The 22297-nt window shown below is 36.1% G+C and overlaps 2 protein-coding genes across 3 annotated transcripts; both read left to right on the top strand.

Moving 5' to 3' along the window:
- The first annotated feature begins 11 nt into the window (after nucleotides 1-11).
- Nucleotides 12-4182, top strand: LOC137745955 (xylan glycosyltransferase MUCI21-like). The gene is made up of 3 exons (XM_068485986.2): nucleotides 12-299; nucleotides 1020-1076; nucleotides 2692-4182. Exons 1-3 carry the CDS (start codon nucleotides 83-85, stop codon nucleotides 4005-4007), a joined length of 1590 nt encoding a protein of 529 aa, XP_068342087.2. The 5' UTR covers nucleotides 12-82; the 3' UTR covers nucleotides 4008-4182.
- A 9780-nt stretch (nucleotides 4183-13962) lies between these two features.
- SOS4 (pfkB-like carbohydrate kinase family protein) lies at nucleotides 13963-22286 on the top strand. Of its 2 annotated transcripts, none has more exons than XM_068485512.2 (13): nucleotides 13963-14204; nucleotides 14309-14431; nucleotides 15178-15271; nucleotides 15394-15498; nucleotides 16077-16160; nucleotides 16849-16922; nucleotides 17262-17326; nucleotides 17465-17528; nucleotides 19102-19167; nucleotides 19374-19430; nucleotides 20581-20625; nucleotides 20723-20776; nucleotides 21872-22286. In XM_068485512.2, exons 1-13 carry the CDS (start codon nucleotides 13965-13967, stop codon nucleotides 22019-22021), a joined length of 1221 nt encoding a protein of 406 aa, XP_068341613.2. In that variant the 5' UTR covers nucleotides 13963-13964; the 3' UTR covers nucleotides 22022-22286. The 2 variants fall into 2 exon arrangements, with proteins under 2 accessions (XP_068341613.2, XP_088537798.1); XM_088681672.1 differs by having other exon boundaries at nucleotides 14070-14205; nucleotides 14317-14431.
- Nucleotides 22287-22297: the final 11 nt, after the last annotated feature.

The raw sequence follows: 22297 nt of genomic DNA, 5'->3' as shown, positions 1-22297 counted from the left end.
TCTTCTCAATCAACGCAGACCAAGTTCATTTGCCCTCTCTCTCTCTCTCTCTCTCTAAACTGTTATTTGCATAAGGAAAAATATGGTATACTATCAGAGATACAAGCAGAGGAAAAAAGGTGAACATCTTACAGAAGAAGATGAAGAGTGTCAGAGCATTATTATGGGCTGTTCAAACTCTGGTTACTACAAAAGAACAAGGCCCAAGCTTCTCTCTTTCGTCTTTCTCTCTCTCCTCTCTTGTAGCTTCATATTAGCACCTCATCTTTTCTACCCTAATACCACTTTCTCTCTATTACGTAAGCTTTTCTCTCTAGTTTCTCATTTTCATTTTTCATTTTTCTTTCAGTTTCCTTTAATTGCATGCTGAGATTATATAATACCCATATGTAAACCCTAGCTTCTACCCAGATTATATAGAACCCCATGCATAAACCCTAGCTTATATAGTACCCAGTTGGGTCTCTTCACCTATATGCACTTGATTTTAGTTGGATGTTCTAACTCTTTCATGGTATGAGAACCAAGCTAACCACGTATCAAACCATCAGTTTATTAGAATAGTGTTTTCACATGCATGAAGTGACCTTATCCCCTCTCCCCGTCTTCAAGTACCCTTTTTCGATACATGGTATACTCATTGAAAATCAAATGATTTTCGGATTATTCAACTCTGTTTGTGTTGTCCATGTTGCTGGCTTGAAAATTCACCACATGTTAGGGAACGTTTTACGAATGAATCTCACATTAATGAGAGAAGAGACCTTAGATGACCTTACAAGTAAGTTTGATTACTTTTTATATTGTCAATTGATTTTGTATTGAAACCTCAAATTGCTTCAAACCTTCGCCTTTCAAAACATCCACAATATTTTTGAGTTATCTCACATAGTGAAAAGTAAACCGTGCACAATAATATAGATAGACTCTATATCTATTGCTGATTGGTTTTAAGTTGAATGCTCTAATTTTTTTTCCCACTATATTCACGACTAAATATGTACCCTTTGCTTTTGTAGGCCTTGCTGCTGACGATATGGTTGCATATGTTCCCTCGAGTTCTTCAATCTCTAACGGTAGAATTCTCTGCTTCTCAGTGGCTTCTATTTGTAATCGATTAATTGTTTGTGTTTTAGTTGTTAATAAATACCTTGCAAAGTTTACCAAACAGTTTACTATCTATTTAGTGTACTGCTGCTAAAAGGGTTGCTATTTGATTGATAAGTTCTACAGGAGGGGTCCTTAAGCCAAATAAAAGGAATTAAAAAATAATAGTTACAAGTATAATTAATTGGAGAACAACCAATGGTATTTTTTGTTGCTTTGATTGTCAGTGAAAATTTTAATCAAATTAACAACAGTGATGAAACTTTAAAATTTGTATGAAAAATTTAGTATTGAGATGATTATATATAAGAATAGAGGTTGTTTACAAGCTTTAATAAAAAAAGGATTAATGTGTTAGATTCGAACAAAAATTTAAAGTCATGATTAGCTCAAAACTATTACTCTAAGATTTTTCTATCAGCATAATTAGATTTTCCTCTCGATTATATAAATCTTGTTTTATATTAACTGACAAAATAAAGAGGACTTGGTTTGAAAAAATCGTTGGCATCAGAAGGCTTATATAGCAAAATAGAAGGCTGGTTATAAGGCTTAGATGGTAAGAAGATTAGAAAATTGTTAGCATAAACAAGTCTTGAACTGATCATGACTTGCTAGTAACTTTAAACTACACTCCACCTATAAAGCATATACTCTGTATTGTATAAACTAGCAGACAACAAATAAATGGCTGAAATTTCAGGATGGACACTAGCCTATTTTGGCCTTCATGTAGCTCCTCCCCCGGTTCCGATGGTACTCGAATTGATACTGCAAAAACAATAAAATACGGAACTATTATTGTTATTTAAAAAAATATTATTCTACATTAATTTTTTCTTGTATATTTTTTCCTTATGTTTTCATAGATGACGAGTGCAAGACAATATTTTTTTACTGATAACAACTCCTAGTAAAACAACGTAAAAATATAACATAAAAACAATATTGATAATATTCCTGAAATTCAAAATTAGTTTTTAATCTGTTCTAGTCTTTTCAACAAGCAAGCTGGGTCTGCTATTTCTCTTTCCTTGTGGAACTCATACAGGGTGAGTGGTCAATTCGAACCCGGACCCTAAGTTCTAATTAATCTAATTAATTTAGTCAATTTATAGTTAATTCAGCTCCACTTGAACCGCCACAATTTTATATCGTCCATGGATCATCAGGTTGAAGTCAAATGAATGGAGCTGCAAGTTAAGCATGCTTGCTTGTTGAACCCCGCAACCACTTAAAAATTTGTGATAAATATGATCAGGATAAATATGATTTATGTATTTCTAATTTTCTAAGTTTTGATAGACCTAAAGCCAAATCTAATTATTATGTCACTTATAACAGTAGTCTAATGGTATATTTTTCTACTTATTTTAAGTGAAAGATTTTATATTCGATCCTAAATTGACACTAAATTATTGTGGATGACCCAGTTGTATGGCTTCACCCAAATATCCAAACTTTTAGCGTAAATAATATTGATGTTTTAAAAGTTAATTGAGTACACTTATTTTCTGTACGTGACACTATTACATTTTCTCTATCTGCAATTACTTTCACTAACTATATATGTTGTGAGTGCAGGAACTATATTTTGTGACAGGAGCAGTTTTCGATCAGATGTTTGTATCCTGAAAGGGGATGTAAGAACACACTCCGGTTCCTCTTCCATCTTTGTCTACAGATCCAGAGAGAAAAGTAATTTCACAAACTATCTATCGAGCATCGTCGAGGAAAACGAAGAGGAAAATGGGGAACAGCTTCACCGCGAAAAGATCAAACCGTATACCCGGAAATGGGAACCAAGTACCATGGACACCGTCACAGAATTAGGCCTCGTTGCAAAGACAGATGGCACTCCAGGAAAGCAACATGAGTGTGATGTCCAACATGAGGTTCCGGCCGTATTCTTCTCAACGGCGGGCTATACCGGTAATGTTTATCATGAATTCAACGATGGTATTATGCCGTTGTACATTACTTCTCGGCATTTGAGGAAAAAGGTTGTGTTTGTCATCGTTGATTTTCACAATTGGTGGCTTATGAAATATGGAGACATTCTTTCACAACTGTCAGACCATCCAGTAATTGATTTCAGTGCAGACAAGAGAACTCATTGCTTTCCTGAAGCTACTGTCGGTCTGCAAATTCACGACGAGCTCACTGTGGATTCTTCAAATATGGAAGGAAATAAGAGCATATTCGACTTTCGAAATCTTCTGGACGGGGCTTACAGGCCTCGAGTTACAAGTCTGATTCACGAACGAGAAGCAAAAAAGAAACTCTCCGTTTCTCTGTCTCCCGCATCGAAAAGACCCTTAAAAATCAAGAGAAAAGTACATGAAGCACATCACCTCAAGAGGCCTAGACTAGTGATCATATCTAGAAATGGATCAAGAGCAATAACCAATGAGCATTTGCTGGTGAAAATGGCTGAAAAAATCGGGTTTGAAGTTGAAGTTCTGAGACCTAATTCGAGGACCGAGTTGGCAAAGATTTATTGGGTTCTTAATTCGAGTGATGTCGTGATTGGGGTTCACGGTGCTGCCATGACACATTTACTGTTCATGAGACCTGGCTCTGTGTTGATCCAAGTTATTCCTCTTGGAACTAGTTGGGCAGCAGAGGAATACTATGGGAAACCTGCAAGAAAGCTTGGGTTAAACTACATCGGCTACAAAATTCTTACCACAGAAAGCTCGTTACACAACAAGTATGGTAAAGATGATCCTGTTCTTAAAAATCCAGCTAGTGTAACCAAAAAAGGATGGGAATACACAAAGGAGATTTACCTTGAAGGTCAAACTGTGAGACTACACCTCACAAGATTTAAGAAGCAGTTGCTTCGTGCTTATGACTGCGCCATTGGAAGAACGACCCGGCATTTCGAACAACAATAAACTAGTCATTCTGGAAGTTGTAGATTCGTACATGTTTGATAAAAATTTGTGTACATGTATATAACGTCGAGATTTAAGGATTAAAGAAGGCGCCGTAAAAAAATTGTAAATACCCTAGTTTGAGGCAACTCTTCATTCATGTGAATAAAAATTTCTCCTACGACCTTGTTATTTATTTGTACTGTGTTTAAGAGAACCCTTTTGTTGATCCAGAATACAGCTACTGGTGGTTGTTTCTTGTGTTACAAAATTTTCTCCGCTGCTGGTTGTTTCTTTGGCGTAACGCCCTCAGTATGTGATCGACTAAAATATTTCCGTTCCTCCATATCCCCTGAACGATCCACCCTCCATCAGATGACGACCTCCCAGGTCCTGATGATCTAAATATCCTCTGCATTCTTAGGATTAAATTTATTTTGATCCACCTCCACTGTCACTGACGTCTTCATATCTTTCTGTCCTGCTTTGCCACACTGATCGTAAACTGCTCTTTCCTGAGATCACACAAGAACTGAATTCAGAAATACGTTTCATTCTTTTATTTTTCATGCAGTACACCTGTTAATGTACAAAATCAGTGAAACTTTGGAACAATGTAAAATGTTAAGTGCTTGGACATTTGAAAGAGCATAGACACTATTCCAAAAACAATATAATATACTTCTGTTCTTAAGTCTTGGTTATGAGAATTGACAGAATTGACAAATATCCTTTTCTCCCTTCTAATTGTTAAGGCGCGTTTGGATAAGGGTGAACTTGGATTTGGAGTTGGGTTTTGTATTTGACTATGTGAGCAACATTTCCAAGATTGACATCGACAGAATGTAAGTGAATAGACTTGCTCAACATAAGAAGGCGCAGCTAGTATTGGACAATGTCAACACGTTGATTTTTTGAAGATTTAGAGAGGTGAGTTGTTCTAGAAAATGGGGAAGAACGAACCTGTCAACCTAGAGAGTAGGGGTTTTTCTTTTCTTTGGTCTTAGATGTCATTTTACAAGAGAGTAACTTTGGTATTAAATTTTGAGTGCAACTATTACCATCCCTCTGTCTTATTTCTACACCCACTCTTTATTAAAAAGTTTAATTACCAATTTATCCTCACGTAAATGTCAAATAAGGACTAAGGGAAACAAGATCAGATTGTTCACTTTCACCCACACTCTCAGCAACTCGTAATCTCAATTCCCAAACGTCTCGTCGTCACTTTATTCCTTCTAAATTTTAATTTATGTTTATTGGATCCTAAATTATTGAATCACGAATTGATCTTTGTATTCGTCGAGCTCGTCATAGTTCAAATCCCAAACACACTGAATGCATCAAGCCATATATGGATGTCATCGGAGTTTCTTTCTCTTCCGATTTCACTTCTTATTCTTTTGGCTTTGATTCTATTATTGGTTAAGTGACTGAGTCTTCGTTCTATTGTTGCATCACCTATGTGGTCAGCCATGGGGATAGTCGGGATGGTGGTAAAAAGTGCAGAAGGGTGGTCGCTGTTTTACTTCCTTCTATTTCAATCATATAAATATAATCATTTTCCTTATATTAAAATATTATTTAAATAATTAAAAAAATAGACGGGAGAACATGCTAGAGAAGCAATATGGATGTCAAGGGGTGTGTTGTGCTTCTCATCAGTCAGTAATGGCTATGGGAAGGGGTAGGCTGTGCTGGTGAACGGTGTCAAGGGTGGAGATTGGAAGGGTACTTTGGGGATAATGGTGGGTGGGAAGATAGTAGGTTATTTTTCTTATTTTTTTATGGTGGGTGAGATCGTAACGTGGGTGTAAACATAGGACAATGGGGTGGGTCTAGTAACACTCTAAATTTTCTATTAAAAGGTGGATGGGGAAATAAGACAGTGGGGTGGGTTTATCACCACTCTTTATTAATTGTGTTTAAACTTTATTTATTCTTTTTCCACTAATGCTCCTATTTAAAACCCATTTGCCAATTACATCATTAAATTATCCACCTAAATTAGACTCTAATTATTTTTATAATTAATACTATTTTTTTATACAAGTTTCAATTTTTTTTACTCGCTTTTTTATTTTATTTTCTATCTGGTTTTACGTACTCTTATTTTGATGTTTGATTTTATGCCCTTCTCAAGAAAAATAGTACATTGCCCAGACAAAAATTTATCTTCACTACCATCATCATTGGCATTATTCAGGCTATTTAGATACACACAAGAGATGCTGGTGTTAAAGAACGGACCACAAGAGGTGATGGTATTGAAGAACAGCTTGATCGTGCTTTTGATGCCTCTTTGAGATGTTTATTCCTGGAGACTAAAGTCACTCACCTAAAATTCAGGAAGTCTGATCTTGTCCCTTTCCTAATTGCGCTGCATAAAGCAACCCCAAGACGTTCCCATCGTTTGTTTCGGTTCGAGGAAATGTGGGTGCATCATGAGGAGTGTGAGGATGTAGTGTGTAAGGCTTGAGACCTAAATGTTTAGGCTATCCAATGTTCTAGGTTTGTGAGAAGATCAAGGCCATGAAAGTGGCTCTTATTAAATGGCAATGGGATACTTTCAAGGCTCGACAATTGGAGATTGAGAAGGTTCGTGATCAAATTACGGCCATTGATGGGCAGCTTTATATTGCTAGCTCTATTGAGGAGCAAAGTAGTCTGATGCATCACTTCGAGTCTCTGTTGTCTCTGGAAGAATCATATTAGAAGTAGCAGGCTAAAGTGACATGGATGAAATCACGCGACCAAAACACTAGGTACTTCCATTAAAGGGCGAATTTTTGAAAAAATCATCTCTCGGACCCGGTGGATAAAAATGGTGTGTGGCAGACCAATGATCGGGGTGTGGAAAATGTAGTTATTGACTATTTCAACTCTATTTTTCAAACCAATGATCAAGGCTTAGGAAATGAAGTAATTGATGTTATTGATTGTAAGGTTACCCCTGCGATGAATTCGGTGCTTAATTGCAGCTTTAACTCGGAGAAGGTACGGGAGTTGTTATTCCAAATGCATCCATCTAAATCTCTAAGACCTGATGGTATGTCCCTTCTCTTATTCCAAAGATATTGGTCCATTGTGGGCAACGATGTGTCAAATGTGGTGATTTCTATTCTTTCTTCAGGCCATATACTAAGGAAGATCAGCTATATATATGTGACCCTTATTCTGAAACCGAAGAATCCCTGGGAAATGGATCACTTGCGTCTTATAAGCTTGTGTAATGTTGTCTATAAGATCATTTCGAAGGTTATAGCAAACAGATTGAAGGTCATTCTGCCCCAAATTATCTTTCCAAACCAGATAACAACTTCTTTGTTTGATAAGAGAAGGGGGAAGAAAGGTTTTTTTTCCCCCTTAAACTCAATATGAGCAAGGCCTATGATCGAGTTGAATAGGGTTATTTGGAGAGGGTGATGGTGAAAATGGGATTTGAAAGGTCTTGGGTTAATGTAATCATGATGTGTGTTACGTCGGTATCCTACTCTTTCATGGTAAATAGATCTCCGTGTGTTTACGTTCACTCAAAGAAGGGTTTGAGGTAGGGAGACCCCATTTCCCCTACCTTTTCCTTCTTTGCCCCGAGGGACTCTCTACGCTTATTGCTTCTAATGATCGAGGTGGTGATATCCAGGGGGTCTCTGTTTGTCAGGGGGCTTTTTTCCATTCATCGTCTTTTGTTCGCGATGACAATTTCATCTTTGTTCGTGATACATGGCAGGGCTATGAGACGGTTAAGGAGATCAATAGGTGTTTCAAATGAGTCTCGAGGCAACAAGTGTATTTCCAAAAGAGTCTGATCTGCTTTAGTAGAAATATTAAGCAATCTGATCAGGAGTTTCTAGCTTCAGTGTTTGGGATTGTAAGAGTGGATCAACATGAAAAGTATTTGGGGCTCCCTACCTTCATCGGTCGAAATAGAGGAGATTGTTTGAGTCACTTCAAAGAAAGGCTATGGAAGAAACTACAAGGATGGAAAGGTAAAACAATTAGTGCAGTGGAGAAGGAATTACTAGTCAAAATGGTGGCATAGTCGATCTCGCTTTATTTTATGAGCTGTTATCTATTGCCCAAGTATTTCTGTGACGAACTAAACCAAATAGTTGCTTCTTATTGGTGGAATTAATCTGAGACCTCTAGGAAAGTTAATTGGGTGGCTTAGTATAAGCTGTGCTTGCCCAAAAACGAGGGGTGCCTTGGGTTTCGTAATTTATACGCTTTTAATCTTGGACTTTTGGCCAAGCAGGGGTGGCAAATCATCCAAAAGCCCACTTCTCTGGTGGCGTTGGTGTTAAAGGCAAAATATTTCCCTCATTCTTCCTTCCTTAAGGCAAGTGTTCGGTCTAATGCTTCTTTTACATGGTGCAGCATGTGTATTGCTAGAAAAGTTATCTTGCGGGGATCCAGGTGGCAAATAGGTGATGGTACCTCGGTAAGGGTGTGGGGTGTAAGATGGTTGCCTCTACCTCCACCTTTCAATTGTTTTCCCCCTAACCGCAGGATTATAATGTGAATATAGTCAATGAGCTTATTGTTGATGCTAGATGGAAATTAGATGTGCTTGGTCTATCAATTATAGTAGAGGAGATGGATGCAATTCGATACATTTCGTTGAGCATTCAAAGAACTAATGACCGATAAATTTGGCATTATGACAACCGAGGTTTGTTAACTGTTAAAAGTGCTTATAATGTTGTTTGTAATTGGATCCTCCCCTCAGTTGCTTCCTCGTTAGGGTTTATTTCACAATACTCGGTGTTGTGAGATTTCCCTTAGAAGGCCAATGTCCCTCCTAAAGTGAAAATGGCGCCTTGGAGAATTATTTCCAACATTATTCCCACATGGGATAACCTTTATAAACGGCATATCACGTTGGACCCTGCTTGTATTCTCTGTGGGGGTGTATCTGAGACGGTATGGCATATCATGATTGAATGCCCATTCATGAGGTGTACTTGGCTTGCATCTCCGTTAAGGCTTAGACTTGGGCAGCATTATGGTAGATCTATGAAGGAGTGGGCCCTATCAATGATTAATGAAGTTAGATTATCGGATTTTGAGTGCATTCTTGTCATACTTTAGGCTATCTAGAATGCTAGAAATCTAAAGCTTTGGGGTGAAGCAACCTCTCCTTCTCCAAGTGTTGTAGTGAGGCACGCCTTTGATTGGTGGTAGGGACACCTTAGGGTCAACTTCAAGCCCCTTTTGCCCCGAAGGAATGCTCTCATCCAAAAATGGTCTTGTCCTCCACCTGGAAGGCTCAAACTTATTGTGGATGGTGCTTAGTGCAAGAAGACTAAGATGGGAGGTGTTGGGTTGATATTCTGGGATTCAAATGGAACTTTTGTGGTTGCTGCGAGTTGGAGATTTAGGGATATTTTCTCTCCTATTCACATTGAAGCACTCGCAATTAGAGAAGGTTTTTTTTTATGACGATTTAAAGGGGTTTACAAAACATTTCATTGGAAAGTGGTTCGTTTTAGATCATTTTTGTTTTAAAGGATTTTTCTTTGAATGTGTCTATTATCAGACCTATCATTGAAGACACTAAATCCTTATTACACTTGGTCACTGAAGCTACTGCGTCCCATGTTCGCCGTCAAGTTAACTCGGTTACCCATAGGCTTGCTCGTTTTGCTATCTATGAAGGTGATTGTACTTAGTTAGATGAAACCCCTTCATTGATTTGTGATTTAATTAAGGGGGATCTCCCCATTCCTTGTATTGAGTAGGTTATTCCTGGCTTTTAATAAAATCATATCATATTTTATCAAAAACAGGTACACACAAGTTCAAGATGATTACATGAATTCTAAATGCAATCTGCAATCAGTAACATTGGGAAGATTAGCATCATGATCAACATCTACTGCCCAACTAGTAAACCATGTAATTGCATGGAATACTTCTTTTGTGATCTGCAACTCTAATAAATTAATATTTTTATTTGCAGGGAAGCCAATTTTATACAGCCCATTTAATGATGAAAAGATATTGAAATAGAGATGATTGATTGTGTTGGTACGTTCAGGGTTCGGGCCTAGTGACGATGGTAGTGCGTGGTGTAAAGTGATGGTGATGGCAATGACATTGTTAAGAGGGCAGGGTGGAGGTGATGGAATTTAGCGGTGCCAATGGTAAGAAATGGTAATGGCGGTGTCCATGGTGGTGGTAGAAAGAATGACAACGATGATGGTAGTGAAGATGAGTTTTTGTCTAGGTAATATACTCTTTTTTTTAGGAAGGCCTAAAACCACATGTCAGAATAAGAGAACGTAAAATTAGATGGAAAATAAAATAAAAAAAGAGTCGAAAAAATGGAAACGCATATAAAAAATAATATTAATAACAAAATAATTAGATTTGTCATAGTTAGGTGGATTATTTAATGGTTTAATTGACAAATGGGTTTTAATTAGGGGCATAAGTGGAAAGAGATTATTGAAAATTTAAACACAATAATGCATAAATTTTGGTGCAAGTTAAGTCCATGTGACATCCATTGAGTGAGAAAGGCAAATAAGGAAAGGTAGCTAGCATTACTCTATAAATTTATCATTTTTATCACAAAATGCAGTTCCAATAAAAAAAATGACTAACTACATTTTTACACGTTCTAAGTATGAGTTGCTAATTTTCAAATTAAGTCATGAGGTTTAAATTTTCTCATTGCACCATAAAGTTTAAAACTTGATCAATATAGTGTAAACGTAGCATGTACGTTAGTGTATATAAGGGTATTACGTTGACCTTATCATCAATTTAATAAAAAAATTAAACCATCATTCCAGCTAAAAGATATTTGTCGATTTCCCCTTCCCCCCCCCCTAACCCCAACCCCAACCCCCAAACTTGTAAGGAGTTATCACTCCCTAAAATTTAATTTTAGCTAATTACCCTGAACTTTTATAATTGGTCAATTTTCCCCAAAACTTTAATATTGGCCACACGAGCAACTTCCCAGTGGGTCACCCATCATGGGATTGCTCTAGCCCCCTTATCGCTTAACTTCGGAGTTCCTACGGAACCCAAAGCCAGTGAGCTCCCAAAATGCCTCGTGCTAGGTAGAGATGAGAATATACATATAAGGATCACTCCCCTGGGTGATGTGGGATGTCACAATCCACCCCCTTTAGGGGCCCGACGTCCTCGTCGGCACACCACGACCAGGGTTAGGCTCTGATACCAAATTGTCACATCCCCGCCCAGGGCGGATCACTTCCCGGGCCCGCTCCACCACCGTAGCACGATATTGTCCACTTTGGGCTTACCATTCCCTCACGGTTTTGTTTTTGGGAACTCACGAGCAACTTCCCAGTGCGTCACCCATCATGGGATTGCTCTAGCCCCCTTCTCACTTAATTTCGGAGTTCCTACGGAACCCGAAGCCAGTGAGCTCCCAAAAGGCCTCGTGCTAGGTAGAGATGAGAATATACATATAAGGATCACTCCTCTGGGTGATGTGGGATGTCACATCACTCCGTACACTTTTTATTCGAATTTTATCCCTAATGTGAACATTTCTTAATCTTCTCTATGGTCTTGCTCTTTCAACAACATGTTGGGGTTGTGAAGCTATTTCATTAGGGAAAGTGGTATTCACACACCCATTTTTACCTCCCGCACATCCTTGTTAATTTTTGGCTGTTGATTGTCTCCAATTCATTTGATCTGACGGTCAAAACTTAATAGGAGTGTGTGAGAAGTAAAAATGAGTAAGTGGATAGCACTACCCCTTTCATTAGTGTTCCTTATCACTTGACTTATATGACCGTCTCGGTTCACCTATTTTAATTCAAGACTCAAATTCAAATAAGAATAGTAATTACTCATTTCAACATATTCATTACTAGAAACTGACAATTTATAAAGTTCAGAGTGTAATTGACTATTAAAATTCAAGAGGAAAACTAGCCAATTATAAACGTTCAGGAATTAATCAGTTTAAATTAAAATTCAATGAAAAATTGGCAACTCTTAATAAACTCGGCAGAAAAATGGCTGACTTGTGTGGGGCTTGGCTTGCCATTGGACTTCGTTGAGTGGAACTACAATCCACTCAAAACGCAGCACGTGACAAGTCTCAAATATAAGCTTTTATCATTCTTTTATATTTAAAATTCTCCTAATTATTTTTTCCTACTAATTAATATAGACCATGGATCAATCTAATGTTTCCTCTTTTTTTTTTTTTTTTTTTTTTGTTGTTTTATTAACACTCAAGATATTGATGAATACATGCCACATACAAAATTATTATTAAATAACTTGTATACTCTTGTGTGACTGACTATTTGACCCCTATAAAAATTAAAATAAATAAATAGAAATATGAATACACCCCAAAATTATTTTCTACATATATCCTAATATTATTATTCTTCAGCCTTTTGTAAGAGATAAAAGTTTTAGCAGCTTCAGAAGTGATAACCTTGTTTTTAGGTTTGTGGGCTGGTGGTGTGAAACCATCCAAATTCTAAATAGACTCAGCCAATCGATTACAAATTCCAGATGTAATTCTACACAAGGTTTGCTAATTCAACTTTTTTTTTTTTTTTTATTTGGCCAGATGGCTTTGCTAATTTATCATGCTCAATGTGCTGAATAGCTTGTATATAGATTCAGTCGTTTGAATTTCTGTTAAAAAAACGTAAGGTCTAAAACTTTATAATGACATCAAGAGTAAAAAGAAATGACAAAGTTTAATCATTCACTTTCAGTTTGTAATTTTCAAACTTTGCAGTGTCAAGAAAAGCCATAACCTATAACTTCATCTCCTTTCAAGCTCGTTCAGTTTTCTGCAAAGAACGATGTTCATTTTCTCAACAAATTCTTTTGAAACAGAGGAATACAAAATATGAAATTGGGAGAGAAAGTGAAGACCCAAGGCAAAACATAAAGTGGAAGAAAATTTGGGAAATAAAAAAAATACGGGGGAAAAGAAGGAAAAAAAAAGAAGGGAAACATTATATTGATCCATGATATATATTAATTAGTAGAAAAATAATTATGAGAATTTTAAATAAAAATGATAAAATATTATATTTAAGACTTGCATCGTGATGAGTTTTGAGTGGATTATAGTGGCACTCAACGAAATTTAGTGACAAGTCAAGCCCTACACAAAATTTTCTCTATCCTCCGACTCAAAGACATAAAAAGTAAAACATAAAGTGATACAATTTCTAATTTCAATATGTGTAAAATGAGAAAATTAATATGTATCCTGATATTCTCCCCAAATGGCGAGAAAAACTTGTGTGGGACTTGGCTTGCCACTAAACTTCGCTGAGTGGCATTACAATCCACTCAAAACTCGCCACATGGCAAGTCTTAAATATAATATTTTATCATTCTTTTATATTTAAAATTTTTATAATTAATTTTTAACTAATTAATATATTATATATATATATATATCAATGTTATGTTTCCTTTTTTTTCTTTCCCCCTATTTTTTTTCTTCCCAACCCCCCCGCCCCCCACCCCAAAAAAAAAAACTTTGTTTTGCCGTAGGTCTTGGGTTTTAGTACTCCCTCGCATTTCTTTCTTTCCCAGTTTCGTTTCTTTCTTTCTTTAAAAAAAAAAATAGTTATGCACTCACTCCAATTTTATCATGGAAAGCAACCAAGAATCTGTAAGTTTCTTTTATTTTTTTATACAATAGTTGCTTCAATCATGTGACAAATACAACGCAAATCAAATTGTACTTGTTAGTTCAAAATGTAGTATCAAAGCATAAAACATCTCCAAAGCAATCATAGTCTAACCTTGACCTGTCATCTCTCCAAAATGAATTTGTCATCCGATTCAAGTGGTCCACTTGTATCGAATAGAAAATTTTGGAATCCTTTGCTTGCCTTTCCTTGAAATGATTATTAAAAAAATAATTATAAAAATTTTAAATATAAAAGAATGATAAAAGATTATATTTAAGACTTATCACGTGATAAATTTTGAGTAGTTGTAATGCCACTCATGAAGTTTAGCAACAAACCAAGCAACAAGTTTTTCTCCCAATGGCTGCTGCGCCAGGCGGGCATTTCACAACCCGGACGCCTCCCCCGTGACCCGCCCAATACAAAATACCATCACCTAACCCCTTTCATTTCACTACCTCTCGTCGCTCCCTTTTATGTTTCTTCACTCCGACCGGCTCGTTCACCAGCAATCTCCTGTTCACAGTTTCACCAGAAGCTCACATTTTCCGTACAAAACTAATCGCTGCTCCCCAAAATCTCCACTTTCCTCTTCTTACATTTCATATCCAAAATTCATCTCACTTTGATTTTACCTGTTTGTTTCGTATCGAGGGAAAAAGGAGGTCGGGAAGCTCTCGAAGCTTGGTGTATCCGGACATGGCTCCGCCGGTCCTGTCCTTGGTTCTGCCCTCTGAGACCGGTCGCGTTCTTAGTATTCAATCTCATACTGTCCAGGTATTCCCGATTCCGTTTGCTGATTTTTGGGTGAATTTTTTGGTGTGTTTGGTAGCTGAAAAAATGGAGAAGCTAGAAGCTTTATTAAGGCCTCGTTTGGCACGGCAGACTGTCATGAACAGGACTATAATATATCCTTGGACTGACTCGAATCTCGTATAAAAGTTAAAAGTATGGAACTTGATTGATTGGGTAGCTTTTGGCCCGGTGAAGTTTTGGGGTTTTTGGGAGTGGTTGTCGTTATTTAGTCAATCCTTGCTTGCATCTTGTTTTCCTGGAAATAATCTTATAAGTATGATTGAGGTAATGGAATGATGTATGGATTATATGGATAGATGCCCAAAATTGGAGTTGTTGGATTTGTCATAAGTTAGCGAAAAGACATTGTATTGTCCGTCCCATGTTCTAAATAGCTGAGCAGTGACTAGATTCTGATGAAGGTAATCATTTTTTCGTAAATCCTGCCCAAGTAGTTCATGCTTTATTCTCATCAGAAACATGGCTTATGTGTAAGTAAGTACTTGATGAGAAATCAAAAGTTCATTGTCTCCCTTCTTTGACGTGGACTAGCCATAATTACCTTCCCCGTGTATCTTTAACAAGCCTGAATTTTTACTTGAGACTTTTTTTTTTTTTTTTTATCAGTAAATATGCGTAGTGTTTGAGATTGGGTGAGGGATATCCACCTGTCTTTTGTAGATCATGTTTTGACCTTACATAGTTCTTCAACTTTTACTTCTTTTTAGGGATATGTTGGGAATAAGTCAGCTGTCTTTCCCCTGCAACTACTAGGCTACGATGTGGATCCAATTAATTCAGTCCAGTTCTCTAACCACACAGGCAAGCTACTTCTACTAAATTCCAACAGTCTCAGAATTCTGTGAACCTGTATAAAGTCAAACGTTGTGTCCTAGTTTTAATGGTGGTATGGTTCTGATTCAATCAATCTCAAAACATTGCAGGATACCCAACTTTTAAGGGTCAAGTTTTGAATGGACAGCAACTATGGGAATTGGTAGAAGGCCTTGAAGCAAATGAGTTATTATACTACACTCATCTATTAACAGGTATATTAAACTACTCATGGATTTGGCCTTTTGAATATCTTGTCTCAACTCCTGTATACCATGGTGAATGTGTTGTGCTGACCTTTTCCATTCGAAGAAAGGTAATAATGGTAAAGCTGAATCCTTAGGGATAAGATGGTGGTTGGCTCATTGGTGGTAGCATACCAAGATATATCTGCAAGAATGTAGCATGATCTTGACCTGGATCACGGATTAAAATGACATAAAACATGCTTCCAAAAAATCTGAAAGAAATCATTCTTCTAGATATTAATGAAAGAAACAACCATTAATGCCTCTCATATTATTCTGCTATCACCAAGCATATTAACTTTCCTCATTCTTTCTTTGTTTCAGTGATATTTTTTCTTCTGTATTTTTAGAATAAGTTGATGCCATCTTCATGTTTAGAGTCACATAAAACATCTATGTCCTGTTTTTCCTTTTCTTCCCTGTTGGATTGTAATATTCTTTGAAAGACTTCACATAGTAATTTTTATGACTTGCTCAGGAGAGCTTACGTAATTTTTATTACTTTCCTAGATTTATGTGGCTTTGATCCATTGATGTCTTTGCAGGTTATATTGGTTCAGTTTCGTTTTTGAACACTGTGTTGGAGGTTGTCAATAAGCTTCGCTCTGTAAACCCAAAACTTAAATATGGTGAGTGGATCATTGAATACTTCATCAATCCTTGCCAATCATCAAATATAGTGTGATACATATATACTATCCTTGGTATAGCTGGGAATTTAAGCATCTGAAATTGCTATTCTAACCTCTACTAGGGCTTCTCCTTCATGCTTTCCGACCTGTATGGTTAACTTATACATATGCTTATTATTCTCTTTGCTTTGGCGTACTTGTTATATGATGCAATACCTGGTCTATGTTCATATCTTTAGATTATTGCTTAAAATTGTTAAAAATTCAAGATACTCTCATAGTTAGTATTTGTTGGACGAATTAAACGGTATGTTGTTTATGGGACAACAAGGTAAGTTCTTCTTGCTCACTTTTAAATTAATAATTAAGTCATCTAAGAGTTCAAGAAATCCTACAACTTATCTTTCAATTAAATTCATTGGTTTTACACTTCCATAAACCATGCGTGAATTGGTTGGGACATAAAAAGAATATTTTTGGAAAGCAGAGTTCTGAAACCTATTGATTACGGGTAAACTCTGTTTGTTCTTTCACTCAAGTGGTATGGAAGCAGTGCATTCCATTTTTATTATCTTTAATTTGAGGTAACAGTTGAATGTGATTTTTCATCCTTCTCTCTATATAAAAAGAATAGAAAACTTTTTTTTGTCTCTATTGTAACATAATTCTTGCTTTCCTTCCCCAGTCTGTGATCCAGTGATGGGTGATGAAGGAAAGCTCTATGTCCCTCAAGAGCTGGTAGCAGTATATCGGGAGAAGGTAATCACTAAGCAGTTTGACCTGCCTATGGGTGCATGTTCATAGCATGTCATGGTCCTTGCATATATTATGTTACATAGATGTATTTATTTATTTGGATGTTACTGGTTTGTCAGCTACTCAGACTTTAATAAATGTCAAACCAATATCTAATACAATCCGTTTTGTGTTTGTGTAAGATCGGTATCATTTATAACTTTCCTAAGCATTTAGTCTTGAATTTTTTGCCGATCCAGTAGTTATCTTCGTAAAAAGTTAATGTTTGATAATTATGTTGATATAGTGGGTTGACAATGAAATTGGTTTAGTAGCTGTTTTCTTATTATGCATTTTTATAAGGTTGTCCCAGTGGCTTCAATGTTGACTCCCAACCAGTTTGAAGCAGAACTCTTGACTAACTCGAGGTAATTGTTTATACTACATTATAATTAGTAAATCAACATTGCTCCCTGTAGTTAAACATCTGATGTTTCTTGGGTGTAACTGCTTTTTTCTCATTTAGTCTCTTTCCTAAGTAGTAGGTGATACTTATTCTGTAACAGGATTGAATCTGAAAAAGATGGTCGTGAAGCTTGTAACCTTCTTCATGCTGCGGGACCGTCAATGGTACTATTTTTTAGCAAACTTGTTAATATTTTATATTTTACTGCACATGTCCTGGAGTGTTTCACTTCATGTTAATGTGAATAATTTTGTTATGGTCATGTTTTATTTTTCCCCAATCTCTGTATCCTCCAAAACTATCTTTGAATCGTTGGTTATATTTTCATTCTGGGATTGTGAGATCTAGATGGGTTTTTGTACAAACGGTCAGCTACCGCTATTCGGTATCTAACTGTCTTGCAAATTGGTTAAGTGATTTGTATCTGTTTTCTTAGAGACAGATATATAGAGACCATAAATGATGGCACTGCAAATGGTCCAGTGCTCTTGGAGCAACAGGATATTTTATGTCTGGCTTATTGTACTGGTGCAGTGCATTAATTCAAATTCACAATGCATATAGCCGTATACATGGACACCTTTGGTATTTCATAGCAAATTCATGTGATTAATTTGTTGAGGATATTTTCAAACCAATTCATTTTAGTTAATATATTGTGGATGGGTGGGTGTGTGGGGTGGGTGGGTTTGTTGTCTATGCAATTCGCCCTGGTAAAGATAAATAAGACCTCATTAGGGACTGAAGGTATCAGTCAGAAAATACAAAGGCTCCATCTGCAACTGCATATTTAATTATTTCCTTCAGCTTGTTAGGTAATTTATTTATGCAACTCTCGGATAAACCATCATCTCCGTTTATCTCATAGAAGCCAAGTAAGCATGCTGTACATGTTATAGGGTATATAATGTGATGATTATAGCCTTCTTAGAAGTTTACACCTTTTGGAGTGCTCTTCTTAAGTGGCTTCTAATCGAGGGACCCAGAAATTTGGTTCTGATATATGGTTCAATAAACAAAACACATCTGAACCCAACCTACTATTTCTTTAGCTGGACAATTACAATGACCCACGTGACTCAACTGATCCGCCATTCTTTCTGAATAGATGGTTGGATTTTGGTACCCAAAGAACCTCATAATAATGGCATGCTGTTTAGGGAATATGCTTGACACCTGCTGCATCCAACTGGTGATTGTCTCCTACTAAAGGAAACTGAAGTGTATATCCTATACGAAAACACTTACAAGAAATTTTCTAAAAACAAGCTCACCTGAAAAAAAAAGAAGAGAGATTCTACATCAGATGGGTATAAATGGGATCCATATGCTGAATATGAGGGGTTTAAGAAATTGCCAAATTTGTGTAAAGTATAGCCTGACTCATTTGTAGTTATTTTCCCACTATTTTTAATTTAGTTAGTCTAACTCATGGGAAGGCCGAAAATGGTGGAAATTTCAAATTTCTTGATTGTGCACTTTCAATCGATGTTACATCTCTCTCTCTCTCTCTCTCTCTCTCTCTCTCTCTCTCTCTCTCTTCTCTAAGTAGTATTTGTTGAAGGGAAAAATTTCTCATGAAAACATTACATGCTTATTGTACTTTGCTCTTCTATTTGATGTTACATCTGTTTTGCTTATTGTATATGTGTAAACTTTTTTGTGAAATTCTTTTAATTGTTCCATCTCACTTTCTCTGATTCATTTGTAGTATAATGCTCATTTGATATATTGCAGGTTGTGATAACAAGCATAAATATAAATGGTAATCTTCTTCTGATTGGTAGTCATCAAAAGGAAAAGGTGAGATCTTGTCTACAAATGAAGTTATTCTTCATGTTTGGGATCTATATATTATTTTCTTTTATGCTAGAAGCTTCTGAGTGTTTTCTTCACTATAGTCACTTTTTAGACAATCAAATAAATTCTAACTTTATTGTAATTCATGCCAAGATTTCTTTTGACATGATAGAATGATGTTTGACTCAATTACTAAATCCATGATGTAGGGTCTGCCTGCCAAGCAATTCAAGATAGTGATTCCTAAAATTCCTGCATACTTTACGGTATGAAAAATTCCTTTTTAAGTTTTCATCTGCAAGGCTTTATACATATGCATAGTTTGATTACTCACAAAATGCATGTGGGATATCCTTCATTGTATTGTCGAATGTTATGATGAACTGATATTAGAAGTTCTAATTTAGAACATTACATTTTTAGTTAATTCAGTGTCTCGTAATTTTTGCTTCTTGTTAATTTGAACCATTTATTAAACTCTCGCAATCCCATACCTGCTATGCATGTGGGACAAAACTATGGAAGTGGGGTGCGAAAAAAATGTGGAAGGATTTATTTATTTTGAAATTTTAGATCAGTATAATTACTATTTAATCCTTATTATGCAAATGTTTCTTATTGTAAGTAAGGGTAACAAAGGAAAAAGGGGACATGGTTGGTATTTTTAGAAAGAGGTTGACAAGCAAAGCCTGCTTCTCTTAATAAAGTATTGATTTTACTTTATAATTATATAACAGCATTTAGAACATGCTCTGCAGTCTGCCCTTTTATTCCATGAATTGTACAGTATGACTTACTAATCGTCTAATTGGATTGTATGCCGTCAGCTTAGTGCTACTTTTCCAATTAATTATTCTCACTTACCTGCTTGATTACTGGACACCTCGATGGCATCTCATTTCAAGAAAAAATGGATATCTGGAGATGCCTGATTTTATGTGTTTAGCATGTTGCTAGGTTGCTTTTTTCAACTCTTTTACCTGATACAAATCAGGATATGTTGTGCCAATTCCCAAACTGTATTTATGTTTTAATTTAACTCAAGGTTTGTACCAACTTCCTTCTTTACTCTACCAGCAATTGGATCACTTCATACAATGTCTATTGTTTACCAAATTTCTGTACAATTACTCAATCAAAGTTGTAGATATAATTTAAATGTTTAGAAATACTATCTTATACAATATAGATGGAAAAGTTGGAAATACTGGACCAACTTTTATTTTCTTTTTTCTTTATGAAAAGATTTTGGATCAACTTGAAGTTTGACGTGCAAGGTGACAATAGTTAGAGCATCAAATTACCTGTTGTTATCGAGTTTATCGTAAAAGTAGATGTTTTATTCAAGCTTATTAGTTTTTACAGTTTGGTTCATAAGATCCTGTAGATTGACAATTATATGCATGAACTTTGTAGGGAACAGGAGATCTCACGACTGCACTTCTCCTTGGGTGGAGCAATGTAATTCCTTTAAAACCGTATTTTTTTATTCGACTCCTATCCCTACTTGGCCAATAAAGCTCCATGTCTATAAATGGTTATATTTTTTGTTTTCCAGAAATATCCTGACAACCTAGGGAAGGCAGCTGAGCTTGCTGTATCATCCTTGCAGGTATTCCTTGTGGCCCCAATTTTTTATTTTGTTGATTCCTGGAGTTTTTTTGTCGTGTGGAAGTATTCTGAATGGCATAAAGCATTATTTGCAATTTCCCTTTTGATTTGAAGTAGGATGTACAAAGTGACTAGCCACTAATCAAAAGATAGATGAATCAATAAAATGAAAAAGAATACAAAAGCATTGAGTAAAAGCACCAATTTTGGATTTCTAGTGGAGCGTTCTGTTTGACACTTGAAAGATACCAATATATGTAGAGCATGATTGAACTATGGCAGTAAACTATCTACTGAATTCTATTATTATAGCTTTTATTAAGGAATATAATAAAAAGTGAAATGCTCAACTTGATGCTCACACTGTTTTAGAGATATCAATACATATAGAGACCATAATCTAATGTACCAGGTAGCTTCAGGAGAGGGAAATGGGCAATATTGGTCGTCACACGCTGTATTTAATTTCAAGGATCCGAACTGTCTACTTTTCTATTCGTGGTTCGTAGATAATCCTTGCTATATATGGTCAAATCGGAAATGATTTTGTGACCAAAGAAAATGATAAACACTGAAATTTCTTGATGAGAATCAAATAGCTAAATAGTTTCCTTTCGCAATGATGATCTATGAATAGATACTTAAAATTTGGACGGTTTGGATTGTCCAAAACAATGCATAATGGGCACGCAAGACACATCCTGGCTATGAATATACGAGTATAATTGAATAAAACTACTTGTCTTGGGATCATGGCTGTTTATAACCACATAATTAATTTTATGAAATTGATTTACTTTATGATGCGTGGAAAACTACTACATTTCCTGCCAGTATCAATCATTCATGGTATAGCACGGCATTTAGACGAGGTGGTTGTAACTGGTAAGTGAAATGCCTGGTAAGGTAGATAACTAGATACCTCCTGGCTGTTAGAGTAGCAAATATTCTTTGAAAAATAATTTGATTTAACCAAGGAAAAGATGAATTTTTGGAGGTCTGGGAATGACTAGAAATAATGGGTGATTGTTGTCACGGATCCCCTTCATTGAAAACCATGGCTGACAGGTTTCGTGTTTACAATCTATACTTGCAGGCTCTTCTGCAAAGGACGATTAGTGACTATAAAAGTGCCGGCCATGATCCCAAGTCAACCAGTCTGGAGATTCGATTAATTCAAAGCCAGGACGACATTCGTAACCCGGAAATCAAATTTAGAGCTGAAAGATACACCTTAATGGTTTGATATATACTTGACACGGTATACACAGTTACTTAGATCGTCATGAAAACTGTTAGGCAATGCTATGGTCATGGAAGTTGAATAAATTTCGTTGTCATCGGAATATGTACATGGTTTTTGACACTTGCAAAAAATGGTTTAGTATTACCCAAAAGAAATAGTTGAAGAATTGTTCAATGTCTTTGTTTTTCTATTTGCCTGTGCAATTTTGCAACAGTAAAGACAGCAAATTTCATAAATTTGAAAAGGAATTTCAGTATTATTTGAAGTGAATTTTCC

This window comes from Pyrus communis, chromosome 12, assembly GCF_041283825.1.
Source record: "Pyrus communis isolate YQ-2024b chromosome 12, ASM4128382v1, whole genome shotgun sequence".
In the NCBI taxonomy this organism is placed as follows: Eukaryota; Viridiplantae; Streptophyta; class Magnoliopsida; order Rosales; family Rosaceae; genus Pyrus; species Pyrus communis.
This window is presented reverse-complemented; position numbering and strand designations above follow the sequence as displayed.

What these genes read in the sequence shown, in the direction of transcription:
- LOC137745955 (XM_068485986.2), top strand. Translation starts at nt 83, where the DNA reads ATGGTATACTATCAGAGATACAAGCAGAGGAAAAAAGGTGAACATCTT. An exon ending in TACCACTTTCTCTCTATTAC is followed by an intron (nt 300 to 1,019) that starts GTAAGCTTTTCT and finishes TTGCTTTTGTAG; the next exon opens with GCCTTGCTGCTGACGATATG. An exon ending in GAGTTCTTCAATCTCTAACG is followed by an intron (nt 1,077 to 2,691) that starts GTAGAATTCTCT and finishes TTGTGAGTGCAG; the next exon opens with GAACTATATTTTGTGACAGG.
- SOS4 (XM_068485512.2), top strand. Translation starts at nt 13,965, where the DNA reads ATGCCACTCATGAAGTTTAGCAACAAACCAAGCAACAAGTTTTTCTCC. An exon ending in TAGCAGTATATCGGGAGAAG is followed by an intron (nt 16,923 to 17,261) that starts GTAATCACTAAG and finishes CATTTTTATAAG; the next exon opens with GTTGTCCCAGTGGCTTCAAT. An exon ending in TTCTCCTTGGGTGGAGCAAT is followed by an intron (nt 20,626 to 20,722) that starts GTAATTCCTTTA and finishes TTTGTTTTCCAG; the next exon opens with AAATATCCTGACAACCTAGG.